The sequence below is a fragment of the Medicago truncatula genome, chromosome 1 (assembly GCF_003473485.1).
Source record: "Medicago truncatula cultivar Jemalong A17 chromosome 1, MtrunA17r5.0-ANR, whole genome shotgun sequence".
NCBI lineage: Eukaryota > Viridiplantae > Streptophyta > Magnoliopsida > Fabales > Fabaceae > Medicago > Medicago truncatula.
Window position 1 is genome coordinate 2857794 of NC_053042.1, and position 13728 is coordinate 2871521.

Below are 13728 nucleotides of genomic sequence, written 5' to 3' on the forward strand. Positions count from 1 at the left end.
GCAAGCATCTTATATTTTTAAGCTTTTTTTCAAGCAAAAAAAAAAGATACAATAAAATAAAATATGAATTCAATAAAATATTCTTGAAAAATATTATGTGGGACATCCCTATAAAATCCATAGACTCTTCTCATAGGTTTAATATGTTATATGGGACACCCCTTATAAAAAATTTGAGTTGAATTTTATATTCAACTTTAATTCTAGACCATTCATTTGATAAAAACTTTAATAAACAATGAGATAGAATTTTCTTATAAGCTTATTTTTTAGTGGTATGTATAAGGTTTTTGATGTACATTTTTTCCTATTCTCACAGCCTAATTACAATATTTTTGAGGCCAATCAATTACAATATGATGACATGTGATTAATTAGTTAACGATAGAATCTCCATCAAGTGTACGCGGCAAGAAGACGTCGTAATCTTTTTATAGTTTAGATTAGATAGATTTATTATTTTGAATTTAAAATAATATCTTCAAGTTTATATTTATTTTGAAGTCGGAAAGACATCTAATCTAAAAAAAATATATTGTGGTTTGATTTAGATAGAATTAGAGTATAGTCATTTCTCGTGAAAATTAACCTAGTTTCGTGCCTTAGGAAAACAAAACTCATATTTAAAATTCCCATCAATTTTTTTCTTCTTCATTTCTTCCCACTTTTTTTTATCTATTTATAATTTCTTTTTCCTCAATTGAATGAACAAACTCACATACTGCGCCTTCATACGATGAGTAGTGCTAAATATTGATGTTAGTTGGAGTGAGAGTTGTTCAAGTGCTACTACTTTAGGTAACAATGTTTCTCTTGAATTTTTTTATAAGCAAAATTTATTCAATTCAACTCAACTCAAATTATACGAGATAATCAAATTCGTTGTCCTCATGAGCTTATCTAACTTGATAGAGACAATGCATAATATATATAAAGTTTGGGATTTGAATCCGACTACCACAAAAAAAAACGTTACTCAAATTCGTTACAAATCTAATTCATCGCCTATAAGCGTTTAGACATGTTAGATGAGAAACATACAAATAGAGTTTGTATCTCACTTTTCTACCTTCTGTTGGAACAAAATATGTTTAACATTGCCTCTTTGAGTTTTGATGATAACAAAATATTAAAAGTCCAATTGGATATGTTAATATTTGTTCAAGTGTGCAGAATCATAGACTTAAATTTATAAGTCTTAAAACAAGGTATTGGTCCTGGTAGAATAATTGAGAACAAAAGAATTTTCAAGAGAAACTTTGTTGCAAGTCTGGGTCTGAGGACATAAGAGTCTGAAGACCATCAGAAACTGACTGTAGTCCGAAGTCACCAGAGTCTGAAGACTATTAGAGTTTGAAATGAAGAACCTGAAGTTAGTTAAATGAATATTTGATGACACAAGAGTGAAGAATGAATAGAAGACTGGAGCAACGGCTATTTCAGAGGAATTAGAAGGCATTAGATGCTTATACACAGAGAATGGACAGTGGAAGAACAATTGTACAGCCATTACTCCACTACTCCAACATTTCATGCGCATATTACAAACTACAGTTATGTCTCTGCTGGTTAATTCTCCATACAAGGAATAATTTTCAAATTACTCCCTCATAGAACATTAACCAAATTAAGTAAAAGATCATTGGTGATTGATCAAACTTTTGTAACGACTTTTTGATGTGATGACACCCCTACAACGTCTCTTTCATACCTCTATATAAAGAAATGAAGATTTGAAGATTAGTATAGACTCTATAACATAAAAATTGTGCCAAAACTGTTGAAATTGTTGTGCATCAAACACTTAGAATTTCTTAACAACTTTCATATCTTAGAAATTCTAAAGTCTTAAGAGTATGATTTGTTTTGTACTGTGAACACCACTGATTGTATATCAAGTGTTCAAACCAAACATATTTCTTTGTAATTTGTTTGTTTAGAAGTCTCTTGCTTTTGTGCTTGAGCATTGGAAATCTTTTGCTTGTGTGCTTGGGTATCTGAAGTCTCATGCTTGTGTGCTTGAACATTTGTAATCAGATTGGATAATAGTGAAAATCTCATTGAAAGTGCAAGGGGAAGTGGACTACTTCCGGATTGTAGAATGAACAAGGGTAATTGCTTTGTATATTTCTCTTCTCTATATATATCTTTACTTTATCCGCTGCATTAGACTCTGAATATTGATCCATACTCTGCACTCTATCAGACTTTGAACTCTGAACTTAGTTTAAAAAGAAGAAAAAACTAACACAATTCAACCTCCCTTCTTATGTTTTTCTCACCTTCACCTTCTCCATAAATGAATCAATTCTATTGATGCAACTCATCATTCCATCAACACTACAAGTCTCCTCCCCCATCACCCCCTTGAATATTACAAACATTTCTAGATAACCACATCACCTATACCACAACAAGTATTAAATATCGAACCCTACTCGATTTTTTGCCTGTTATATAGACTCCAAAGTTGAAAAAATGTGAAACAGGGACATAATGAGTGACACTTTCAACATCCACCTAAAATAGAATTAGGGACCAAACCTTATAAGAAAAAGAGCAGTAGAAGAACAAAATGCTCCATTTATTAAGTTGCCCAGTTAGAGGTATTGATGTGTCACATTGAATGACGTCGTCATTGATCGCTTGTCCACGTTGACGTCACGTCATAGGGAGCATTTTGATAGTAAAAAGGCACGACGAACAAATTTGAAATCCTACGGTTATATCTTTCCCATATTTTTCTTTCTTAAATCAACAAATTCTTAAATCCCAAATCCAAAAACTTCACCACCCAAATTTTCGGTCGTGTTTTTGTGTCACACAATTGTGCTTTTGATGAACCTTCTTGTTGCACTGTGCACCATCTACTGTTATGTCCTTTCCATCCACAATTAGAGCATGTTATAAGAGATATTTAGGTTATAGCCACTCAATGAGACTTAACTTTCATCATTTCTTTGTTTTTGTTGCCTGTCATGAACTTCCTCAGATTTATGAATTAAGGATTAGAAATTCAGATTTTATGTGTTTATAGGCTTAATTTTTCAATGAGATGACCATTTATAGTGAGAAATGAGAGGGTGAGACAGGTGAGGTTTAACATGGGAAAGCTACTTTTTTCCCACCATGGGAAAGTTAGTTTTTGACCATTAGATCAAACCAAGAACACATCCTTATCATACTCCCTCATCACTAGATTTTGTAATTTTATTATTTTAAAAACAAAAAATATATTTCGAAATTAAAATAAACATTTAAAAATAAAAAATAAATTTAAAAATATGGAAAAAAAATTTCCAAAATTTTAAAAAATATAAATAAAATAAACTTGTTTTCAAAAAATTTAATTATGATTTTCGAAGATTAAATTTTTGTAATTTTCCAAAATTAATTTCCATATTTTTTTAGAATTTTTTTATTTCGAAAAAAATGTAAAAATTTATGAAAATATCATTTTTGTATCAATCAGCCTTTTATTTTAAATTTATTTTTTATTTTTAAATGTTTATTTTAATTTCGAAATATATTTTTTGTTTTTAAAATAATAAAATTATAAAAATCTAGTGATGAGGGAGTATGATAAGGATGTGTTCTTGGTTTGATCTAATGGTCAAAAATTAACTTTCCCATGGTGGGAAAAAAGTAGTTTTCTCATACTAAACCTCACCGGTGAGACAATGATCCTTGGATTAAATGAAATGGTTGTAATTAAATTCTCACTTTACTAACCCATGTGACCCACCTTTTCTCAACTTAACAAACATGACATGCGCCTTCTTTTTCCACTCAAAGCACTAAAGTATTTCCAGTACCTCTTCTTCACTCTATTACTAACAATCAAATTTTCTCTCTTCCCACTAAAATTTTGTTTTCTCCTTTCAATGGACAAAAACTCTAGCTTGAATTGCAGGAAAACTCTCTGCTAGGATCCAATCAATTATTGGTAATTTCACATTTCTATTATTCAAAATGTGATTTAGATTGTTTCAAAAGAGTTGCAAAATATTACTTTCAAACTGGATTTGTTTAATTTATAAAAAGATAAACGTGGTTGTTAGATCACTCATACACTCTGATTTATTCAAACTGTGACTTATATTATTCATATATACTCTATTCCGTAGAAACCAACATGGTAATTTGTTTGAAATTGGAGTATATATGTCAATATACACATTCCTGTTTGTTAGAAAAAGGTTGGACAAACTTTTTATGTCATTTTATTTGAAATTGGAGTATACATGTTGTTTATGTCATTTTATTCATATGTTTTACTTTATAGGAAAATGACTTCGTGCCGAACTGTGATGAAGAATTGAAACCTAAGGTTGGACAAATATTTGATACATTAAAAGAAGGTAAACAAATTTACCAAAATTATGCACATAGTGTCGTGTTTAATGTGCGTTCATCATCGAAAACTATATATAAAAACGGTGTGAAACGTTTGAAATACTTTGTTTGCTCGAAAGAAGGTTATTTACCATATAAGAAAAAAGATGAAGCACAGAGTGCAGTTGTTGTCAAATCTAAAAGAAATAGTCTTACAAGAGAAAGATGTAATGCAAATGCCGTTTTTAAATGGGTCGAAGGAGGTAAGTATGAGCTAGCTCGACTTGATGAAAGTCATACACATGCACTTGCTTCACCCACAAAGAGGTCATTTCTAAGGTCAACAAGAAAGGTGAATCCAATTCACAAGAGCTTATTACATGCATATAGTAGAGAAAATATTGGGCCTTCAAAAACATTCCACTTAATGAAAGAACAATCTAGGGATTATGAAAATGTTGGATGCAAGCAAAAGGATCTTCATAATTATTCGGGAGATTTACAGACTTTGCTTAAAGATTCTGATGCAAATGTTTTTATTGATAACTTTAGAAGGAATCAAGAACTTAATCCATCATTTTTTTATGCACATGAGGTAGATGAAGAGGACTGACTAAGGCATGTTTTTTAGGCAGATAGTATTTATAGGAAATATTATTCATTGTTCAGGGATGTGATTTCATTCGATACTACATATCAAACAAATAAATATTCTATGATTTTTGCACCTTTCACTGATGTAAACCACCATAGACAATCTATTACTTCCCGAGCAGGATTTTTGGCAAATGAGAAAATTGATTCATTTACATGGTTGTTTGAAAAGTTTTTGGTGTCAACTCTTATAATAACTGATCAAGATCATGTAATGAAAGTGGCTGTGAAAAAGACTTTTGCTACTTCTTTTCATAGATTGTGCATGTGGCATATAATGAAAAAAGTTTTCGAAAAAATAGGTGCTTCCTTGAATGATGATGAAGAATTCAACCAATATGTTTTAAATCGTGTGTTTGGGGATCAGAGACACCACATGAGTTTGAAAAAAAACACGGGAGTTTATCATGTTCAAGTTTTGAGTTAGAAGAGAATGAGTGGCTAACATATATGTTTGAAATTCGAAGCATGTGGATTCCAACATACTTTAAAGACGTTTTTTTTCGCTGGGATAATGAGAACAACATCAAGATTAGAAAGTGATAATTCATTTTATGGAAATTTCTTGAATCCTAATGTCAACTTAGTTGAATTTTGGAAGAGGTTTGATTCGACAATCGAAGCACACCGACATAAGGAGTTACTTGTCGATAACAGTTCAATTCATTCCATACACCAAAACTAATGTAGGATCGTGGCATAGAGAGGCATGCAAGAGATGTACATGTATACTCGCGAGAACTTTTATATATTTAAAAAGGAATTATGATTGTCTTGTGTTGATTGTGGAATTGAAAATAAGAAAGAGGAAGATGGATGATAAGTGTCAGGAAGTAGTGTTTTAAATGTTTATTTACGACACATTTGTTACTTGTTTTACAAGCTATCTAGGGAAAAGCCGAGAGAAAAGGGAATTTTGACCTATTACGCTTTAATCATCTTACTATACCCATTTGTGCAGGAATCGAGTGCCAAAACATCAAGCAAGAGTCAAAAACAACAAAAAGGTGAAAAAGTCATCTCGCCGTGGCGAGCCAAATGGTGAGCAACTCTAGGGAGCTCCAGGGTCCTTCGCCACAAGGATGGCCAGGGCAAATTATTTCGCCTGGCGAAGAAATGGTGAGAGGAAAGGTGAGCAACTCCAGGGAATACCAGGGTCCTTCGCCACAAGGATGGCCAGGGCGAACTATTTTGCCTGGCGAAGCAATGGCGAGCTGAAAGGCGAGCAGTTCCAGGGAGTTAGAAAAACAGGGCAAGAACAATTCGCCATGGCGAGAAATATTCTCGCCTGGTGAAATAAGGCGATTTCATCTGATCCTGGTGACGTGGCAGAAACCCATTGGCAAAGAAAGCTAAGTTCGCCATGGCGAGCCAGAGTCCGCCTGGCGAAAGTATATTTTTTCAGCACAAGTTTAAAAGCTCACTTCTCTCAATTGAGACATATCTTGTAACATATTTAGAGAGAGAAGAGGGCGAAAATACACTGTGTATACTGGGCAATAGTGATTGAGTGTGGATTCATCAAGATTCTTGGAGAAATCAAGTCCTTGCATGGATTCTCAACTTTCATTCCACTTTTGTAATGTTCTCATGACAATGATGAACTAAATCTCCTTAGCTGGGATTAGAGGCACTTGATTGAGCTTAGAATGTAATCTTTTAATCTTGTAATATATGATTCTAGCAATTTACATGATATTGAAGTTATTCTTGCAATTCATTTTTATCTTTGATTTAATTGTTATTGAAAAGTACTTTTGAATCTAGGTTTAGGATAATTTATCTATCAAAACAATAATTCTAGACATAGGATTGATGTTTTGATATTCACACAAGGTATCGGTACATAAAGCTTTCGGATCGTTGAATAGATTGAGAAATCGTCGATTAACGATCCGATCGACAATTGGATTGTTTAATAGTCTGGGAAATCAACTATTGAACAATACAAATGATCTCACATGATTATTTGGACATGAATAATCTTGTTGAGCGATACGTGATAATATGGGTAAAACGCTAGAATTCATATATGTGATTATTAGGTTATGTTTGACGCATAATCAAGGAACTCTAATTCCAACGTTTTTACGCCTTATTACTCTCAACTTTCACTTTTATACTTGGTTACTAAAACAAACAACATATTATCTTTTAACTTAGAATGATATTTGGTGTCGAATGGTCCGCGATATCGCACTAGTCCCTGAGGAGACGATATAAATACTTACAATTGTTTGATGCAAAAATATTACATCAATGGAATGGAAATATTTCATGTGCATGATAATAGTAAGGTCAGCCGTAATCTTCGAGAAGTAGTATATAATTTGTCTAATCACAAAAAAAAAAAAACAAAAAACTCAAAGTAAGTAAATTGAATGAAATACCAAGTACATCTTGAATAGGTGGACTAAGTTTGCAAATAGAAAACTTGTATTTGACATAGGTGATAATGTCTTGGAAAACAGCTCCAAATGTGCGGGATAAGTTATCCAGGTGTGTGGAGAAGGTTGGGCAAGATAAAGAAAAGTTGCTGATTGTGTTAAATGGGGCTGCTAGAATGAAAGAAAAAAAAATAGTTGGATGAGTTTGTAATCTGAATTGTTTATTGTGTTTGTAATATGAATTGCTTATTTAACAAAATCATAGAAAGATCCCCGAATCGAACACAATCTAATGGCTCCAAATTGAACAACATCAAAACTCAAACACGAAAGAAGTATTCACGTTATCCATACCAATCAAAAAAATCTAAAAAAAATGAGAAACTCCATTACTCACTTTCCTAATAAAAAATATAAAACCATCGTTAAAATCACCACACTCATTACCATCAACGTATCGACCTCATAAGAATCATCTCTCTCTGTCTCATGAGTTTATACAATTATCAAATCTTTTTTTATTTATTTCTTTCTTAGTTACGTTTTCACCAGGATTTACCAGCGGTGGAGGATCCTCCAATTTCAATGGCGGATCAACTAGTTTCTCTGATAGATCTATCACGCTTTCATCCAACATGAACAATAACAACATCTATAACCATACTTTTTCAACCATAGCACAAAATCATCACCACCCTTACTATCAAACCCAACAAGAACAACAAATTCCATAAATTTTCATCAGCTCTTCTTCCCAAATCACACAAAGTCAAACATCAAACCTCATCGGAAAACGTATCTACATTGAATTTCAATCTCAATTGGTGAACTTGTGAAAAAGAAGGGCTTATGAATTCAAGTGGCAAACTTGTGAAATCCATTGGAGAAAGTGGTGACATAGGAGAACTATGTTGGAAATACCTAGGTTTGATAGAACAAATTAATAGGTTGGAAAAGATTGTGTTGTTATTGTTTTTGGTGTTGTTGATGTAATTGTAATTGCGAAGGTTAAGGTTGTTGTTGTTGTAGTGGATGTTTTGGTTTTGAGATTGAAATTCAGCGAATGTACATTTTATGATGAGGTTTGATGTTTGGCTTTGTGTGACTTGAGAAGAATGGTTGATGAAAATTGACGAAATTTGTTGTTCTTATTCGGTTTGATAGTAAGGGTGGTGAAGATTTTGTGTTATGGTTGAAAAATTATGGTTATAGATGTTGTTGTTCATGCTGGATGGAAGTGTGATTGATCTATCAGAGAAACTAGTTTATCCGCTATAAAAATTGGAGGATCCTCCACAACCGGTGAATCCTGGTGAAAACATGACTACAGAAAAAAGAAAAAAAAAAACTAAAAGGTTTGGTGATTGCATAAATTCATGAGAGACAGAGAGATGATTCTGATGAGGTCGATACGTTGATGGTAATGAGTGTGGTGAATTTATCACATGTTTTTAATTTTTATTAGGAAAGTGAGTAAAAGAGTTTACAATTTTTTGGATTTTTTTGAATGGTATGGATAACATGAATATTTCTTTCGTATTTGAGTTTTGATGTTCAATTTGAAGCCGTTAGATTGTGTTCGATTCATGGATCTTTCTCATTCGTGTTTGACATATTTTGTGTTGTGTTTGTAATCAGAATTGCTTATTGTGTTTCTAATTTGGATAAAGCAATTCATATTACAAATACAAAGCAATCCAGACACACTTCTAATTTCCAACTCCTTTAACACCTCCTCAACTTTCTCACCAATAGTTTCACCCTGTGATTTGGCATTAGCTCTCCTTCTTCTCCTAGGAGCAGAAAGGGGAGGAAGTGCATCATTAGGCACAATAGCTGCTGGTTGTGTTTGATGATGACTAGGATCAATTTGATTCTCCATCATTAAAAAAGTTATAAAAATTCAAGTGTTTTAGATTTGGTATTAGTTATAATTGTCTAAATATTTAACTCTTAAAACACACATAGTCATATAGTAGGAAAAATACACAAGTGCATGAACATACACTTATACACATGGTACATACATTTCACATACACATACTTGCAGATCAAACACATAAAACAAACAAACATATCCAAACTTTATAATTTTTACATGCATATGAGAGCAAATTCAAAACTGATGAAATAAAAACATATAATAAACATATCCAATTTTTAAAATTTTTACACATGCATATCATACACTTATAGTAGATAAATAAATCAAAGCAAATTCAAAACTGATAAAATAAAAGCATATAATAAACATATCCAAATTTTAAAATTTTTACACATGCATATCATACACTTATAGTAGATAAATAAATCAAATCAAATTCAAAACTGATAAAATAAAAGCATATATTATATGAGTAGTGATATTTTGATAACCATTTTGGTACAACCTTTGAGACAATTTTGTTGTTCTCTCTTCTTATTGGTCAAAAACAATAGAGAGAGAAAAAGGAAGAGAGAGAATAAAAACATAATGTGAGTATGAGAGAGAAAGTTGTACAAAAATTATACCGAATTGATTGTACAAATATCATTTCTCTATATTATATAGGGAGATCAAACATTATCATGAGTTATAAAAAAATTCAATATAGTACTAAGTACTATGTAAATGTTTGTAATGTAAAGAAAATAAATGTGAAACTTTTTAATCTTTATAGAACAAGGTACTATGTAAATCTTTGTAATAATGTAAAAAAAGAGAGTGTGAAACTTTTTAAAATAAACATAACGTAGAATTCTAATAGTAGTAAACATAATTCAAATAAACATACAATCTTCATAGGGTAAACTAAACCATATTGAAGGCTTAATGAACATGAAGGCTTATGGAACCTAATGAATACGTGATCAAGTGTCCAAAGGTTACAAGTAATGAAGGCCTAATAAACAGAACACAAATAAACGTACCAAACAAGAGCTAGATCCAATCTACATATAATTTCTTAAAGGCTTAAATATGCATTTCATCCTTGCAATTATAGATCATTTGATTTTTCATCCATAAACTTACTAATCCTTCTATTTTGCCTCTGCAAATATTAATCATTTGAATTTTCGTCTTAATTAAAAAAATTTGCTTAGGTGGATGGCAAAGACCATTTTACCCATATCTTCTTCCCTCATTCTCCTTCTCTTCTTCTCTCCCTCCCTCTCCCTATCCTTCTGTTTCACCACCAGCACCCACCCACCCACTCCCTCTCCTTCAACAAGGACTTGAAGCTTTTAAACATTAACAAAGATGCTACCATTATCATTTAATTAGTTTGTGCTTGTTTTTGTGCTTTTCGTCAAAATCAAAGTGTGTGGCTTATGTTCATCACTTGAACAAAACTGTTTTTACTCTCTGCTGTTCATTATCTTCAAAGTCCCTGCAAATAGAACAACCACAAACTCAATTTTCACAAATCTCAATTTTTTGTGGCTTCATCAAGAACAACTACAAACTAAAACAAAATTGTCCTCTGTCACAAGAACAATCACCAAAACAGAAGCTTTCTCTCAAATACAAACTCAAATATTCTTTGTTTTTCATGTTGTTTCTCTCACCACCGCGTGAAACCGAGAATCGTTCGAAGCTAATCGGAATCGCAATCACAGCCACAATCACAACATCGACGATGCAAACGTGAAGCACCCATCAACGGCGGAGAAGAAACAAAAACCGCACCACGACGGAGAATAACCCATCAACGGCGACGGTGATAGCAGATTAGCAGTACCTTTAATGTGTTGATATAGTATCTTCTTCATCATTTTTTCCTAAATCAAAAACCCCAAAATAATCAAATCGGAAATGGAAGGTGAGCGTGAAAGTCGCCGGCGATGTTGCCTTCACCAGCACCGGTGCAAAATTGAGGAATTTCGCCGGCGATATTACCTTCACCGGCGCTGGTGCAAAATTGAGGAATTTGTGGATTTGTGGAAGCAACAAATTCAAACCAAGCACACCGTAAATCTCACCGTTGGATGATGATGGATCGAGTTTGAGGATTCATGAGGTGGTTGATGCAGTGGGTACTGCGGCGGTGGTTGTGGTACGTCGCAGAGGTGGAAAATGAAGGAAAAATAAGAAGAAGGAAAAGAACGAGGGAAGAAGAGAAGGAGATTGAGGAAAGAAGGCAGGGATAATTTTGACATTTCAAGTTTTTCTTTGTTCATTAAGGGCAAAATGGTCTATTCAGGTGTTATTTGTTGACTCATAATAGCCTTTTACTAATCAGCTTGTGCCACGTCACTTTTATGTGACTAATGACATGCCACGTCAGTAATCAAACGAGATTATGACGAAAATTCAAATGATTAATATTTGCAGGGGTAAAATGGGAGGATTAGTAAGCTCAAGGATGAAAAATCAAATATCAAATGACCTATAATTGTAGGGATGAAATGCATATTTAAGCATTTCTTAAATTACATAGATATAAACACACCATACATGCAAACAACTTCATACATTTTAATTAAAAAAATACAAATCACCACAAAACTTACAAGTGTCCAAAGGTTCCCCAACCAAAGCTACTCCAGCCAAAGTTTCTCAAGTTACAGCCTCCATCTTTTCAAACCACGTACAAACACAAAAAAAAAAAAAAAAAAAGGGGAAAAAAAGTCAGCAGTAAAACACATTATATTATAAAGATTTAAAGTAAAAAACTAAAAACAAAACCCTAACCTTCGGTGGGTGTTGAATAAAAAGATTGTTGATATTAGTACATAACACATAGTTATAACAAGGATTAAATGAGATGAAACACATTTATAACATCAAAATCCATGAAACAGAGAATAAAAATTCGGGAAATTAAATCTCACACGATGACGAAAAGGGAAACGAATTTCTGAAACCCAATGATGAAGTAACACGAACCAAAGTTTAAGCAACATAAAAGTGTGAAGAATCGAGTTTATGTGAGAAAAAGGAATCGAAAGAGGACCATGGTTTTTGGATCGAACAGGCTGCAGAAGAAAATAAGGGATTTTTTTTTTTAATCAAAAATCAAGTTTTTTAGGGTTTGGTGTTTGGATCTTCTTCTCAGATCTGAAGCATAAGAGAACAAGAGAGAAACACTATCTGAACTGAAACGACGCTAGGGTTTCTCTAAGTGGTTTTTATTGTTTTGTGGAGTTGAGTATGGGCTATTGTTATGGGCCTTCTTAACTTGGATACAAGTAGCCCAATACTAGTTTAGCAACGGTTCGAGTCGGTATTTGCTGATTCGTTTTTCACCAATTGCATCCATACAAGGGTTACCCGAGTGATCCGGTTTTTCCGCTTTAATCGACCGTGGGTTAACAAGCCTTCAGGTTGGTCGGATTGGGCCAGTTTACACATTTCTGTCCAGCCTTAATTAATTACATGTTAGTGTAGTAAAGGATCCAAATGCCCAAAAGTGACGAGATATTTATTTTTAGGGATAAAAAACCTAAAATTAAATAATGTTGGGGACAAAGACAAAAATAACCCCTAAAAATTAAAATGAAAATAAATTACAAAAACATATTAAAAAAATTAAATAATTTTCGTCAAAAATAAATAATGAGAGTGAAGCCTCTAAAATAAAAATAAAAATAAAATTAACGAGAGCTATAAAACCAGGTCGAGTAAGCCATTAGGGTTTGGTATCCGCCGTTGTTGGTTCAGCATTTCATCTCCAGACGCAGCCGAAGAAGAAGGAAGAAGAAGAAGCAGCTGCAAAAATGGTAAATCAAATCGAAACTCCTCAACATCAAATTGCTCTAATCCTCACTCAATATTCTTCAATTTCCGATTCAATTTCTCTGATTTAGGGTTTTTGATTAATCTAATTGCAGCCTTCACACAAGACATTCGTCATCAAGAAGAAGCTCGCGAAGAAGATGAGGCAGAACAGACCCATCCCTTATTGGATCCGTATGAGAACCGACAACACCATCAGGTTAATTTCTTTCTATCTCAACCACAACAACGTTGTACTGTTAATCGTGTTAAATCATGTTTGGTTTCTTATGTATGTTATTTCATTTGATTTTAGGTACAATGCTAAGCGTCGTCACTGGCGTCGTACCAAGCTTGGATTCTGAGGTTTTTTAGTTTATGGGTTTAGTTTTTGTTATGAAAAAGACAGTGGCTTTTGTTGTTTGAGTTTTTAATGTTTTGATTATTGTCTATTGAGACTGAGATCACTGTTGTTTTTTAAGGATGTAATTGTGGCTTTTAAAACCACATTTTGTTTCATTTAGTGGTGTTGATTATACATTGATTTTTCGTCTAGTGATTTTGATGTTGTTAGATAGAATGAATGATTTTTAATCTGTTTGTTTATCTGTTTATGCTGCTGTTGTGATGCTTAGATGTGAAATTATGTCCCAC

The 13728-nt window shown here is 32.9% G+C and overlaps 1 protein-coding gene and 1 long non-coding RNA gene across 3 annotated transcripts; one reads left to right on the forward strand and one right to left on the reverse strand.

Annotated features, from left to right (window-relative positions):
* Positions 1-8929: 8929 nt before the first annotated feature.
* LOC120579637 (uncharacterized) lies at positions 8930-12499 on the reverse strand. Of its 2 annotated transcripts, none has more exons than XR_005645371.1 (3): positions 12052-12499; positions 11871-11934; positions 8930-9252 (listed from the first exon to the last, which is right to left on the reverse strand). It is a non-coding gene; the product is annotated as an uncharacterized lncRNA (long non-coding RNA). The 2 variants fall into 2 exon arrangements; XR_005645370.1 differs by lacking the exon at positions 8930-9252 and adding an exon at positions 9731-10747 and having other exon boundaries at positions 12052-12476.
* A 416-nt stretch (positions 12500-12915) lies between these two features.
* Positions 12916-13674, forward strand: LOC25481949 (60S ribosomal protein L39-3). Its single transcript, XM_013610372.3, has 3 exons — positions 12916-13079; positions 13191-13294; positions 13391-13674. The coding sequence occupies exons 1-3, from the start codon at positions 13077-13079 to the stop codon at positions 13437-13439; spliced, it is 156 nt and encodes a 51-aa protein (XP_013465826.1). The 5' UTR covers positions 12916-13076; the 3' UTR covers positions 13440-13674.
* The last annotated feature ends 54 nt before the right edge of the window (positions 13675-13728 follow it).

Bases quoted from the DNA above. Each gene is read 5' to 3' on its own strand.
- LOC25481949 (XM_013610372.3), top strand. The intron at 13,295-13,390 runs GTTAATTTCTTT...ATTTGATTTTAG, and splicing joins AGAACCGACAACACCATCAG to GTACAATGCTAAGCGTCGTC.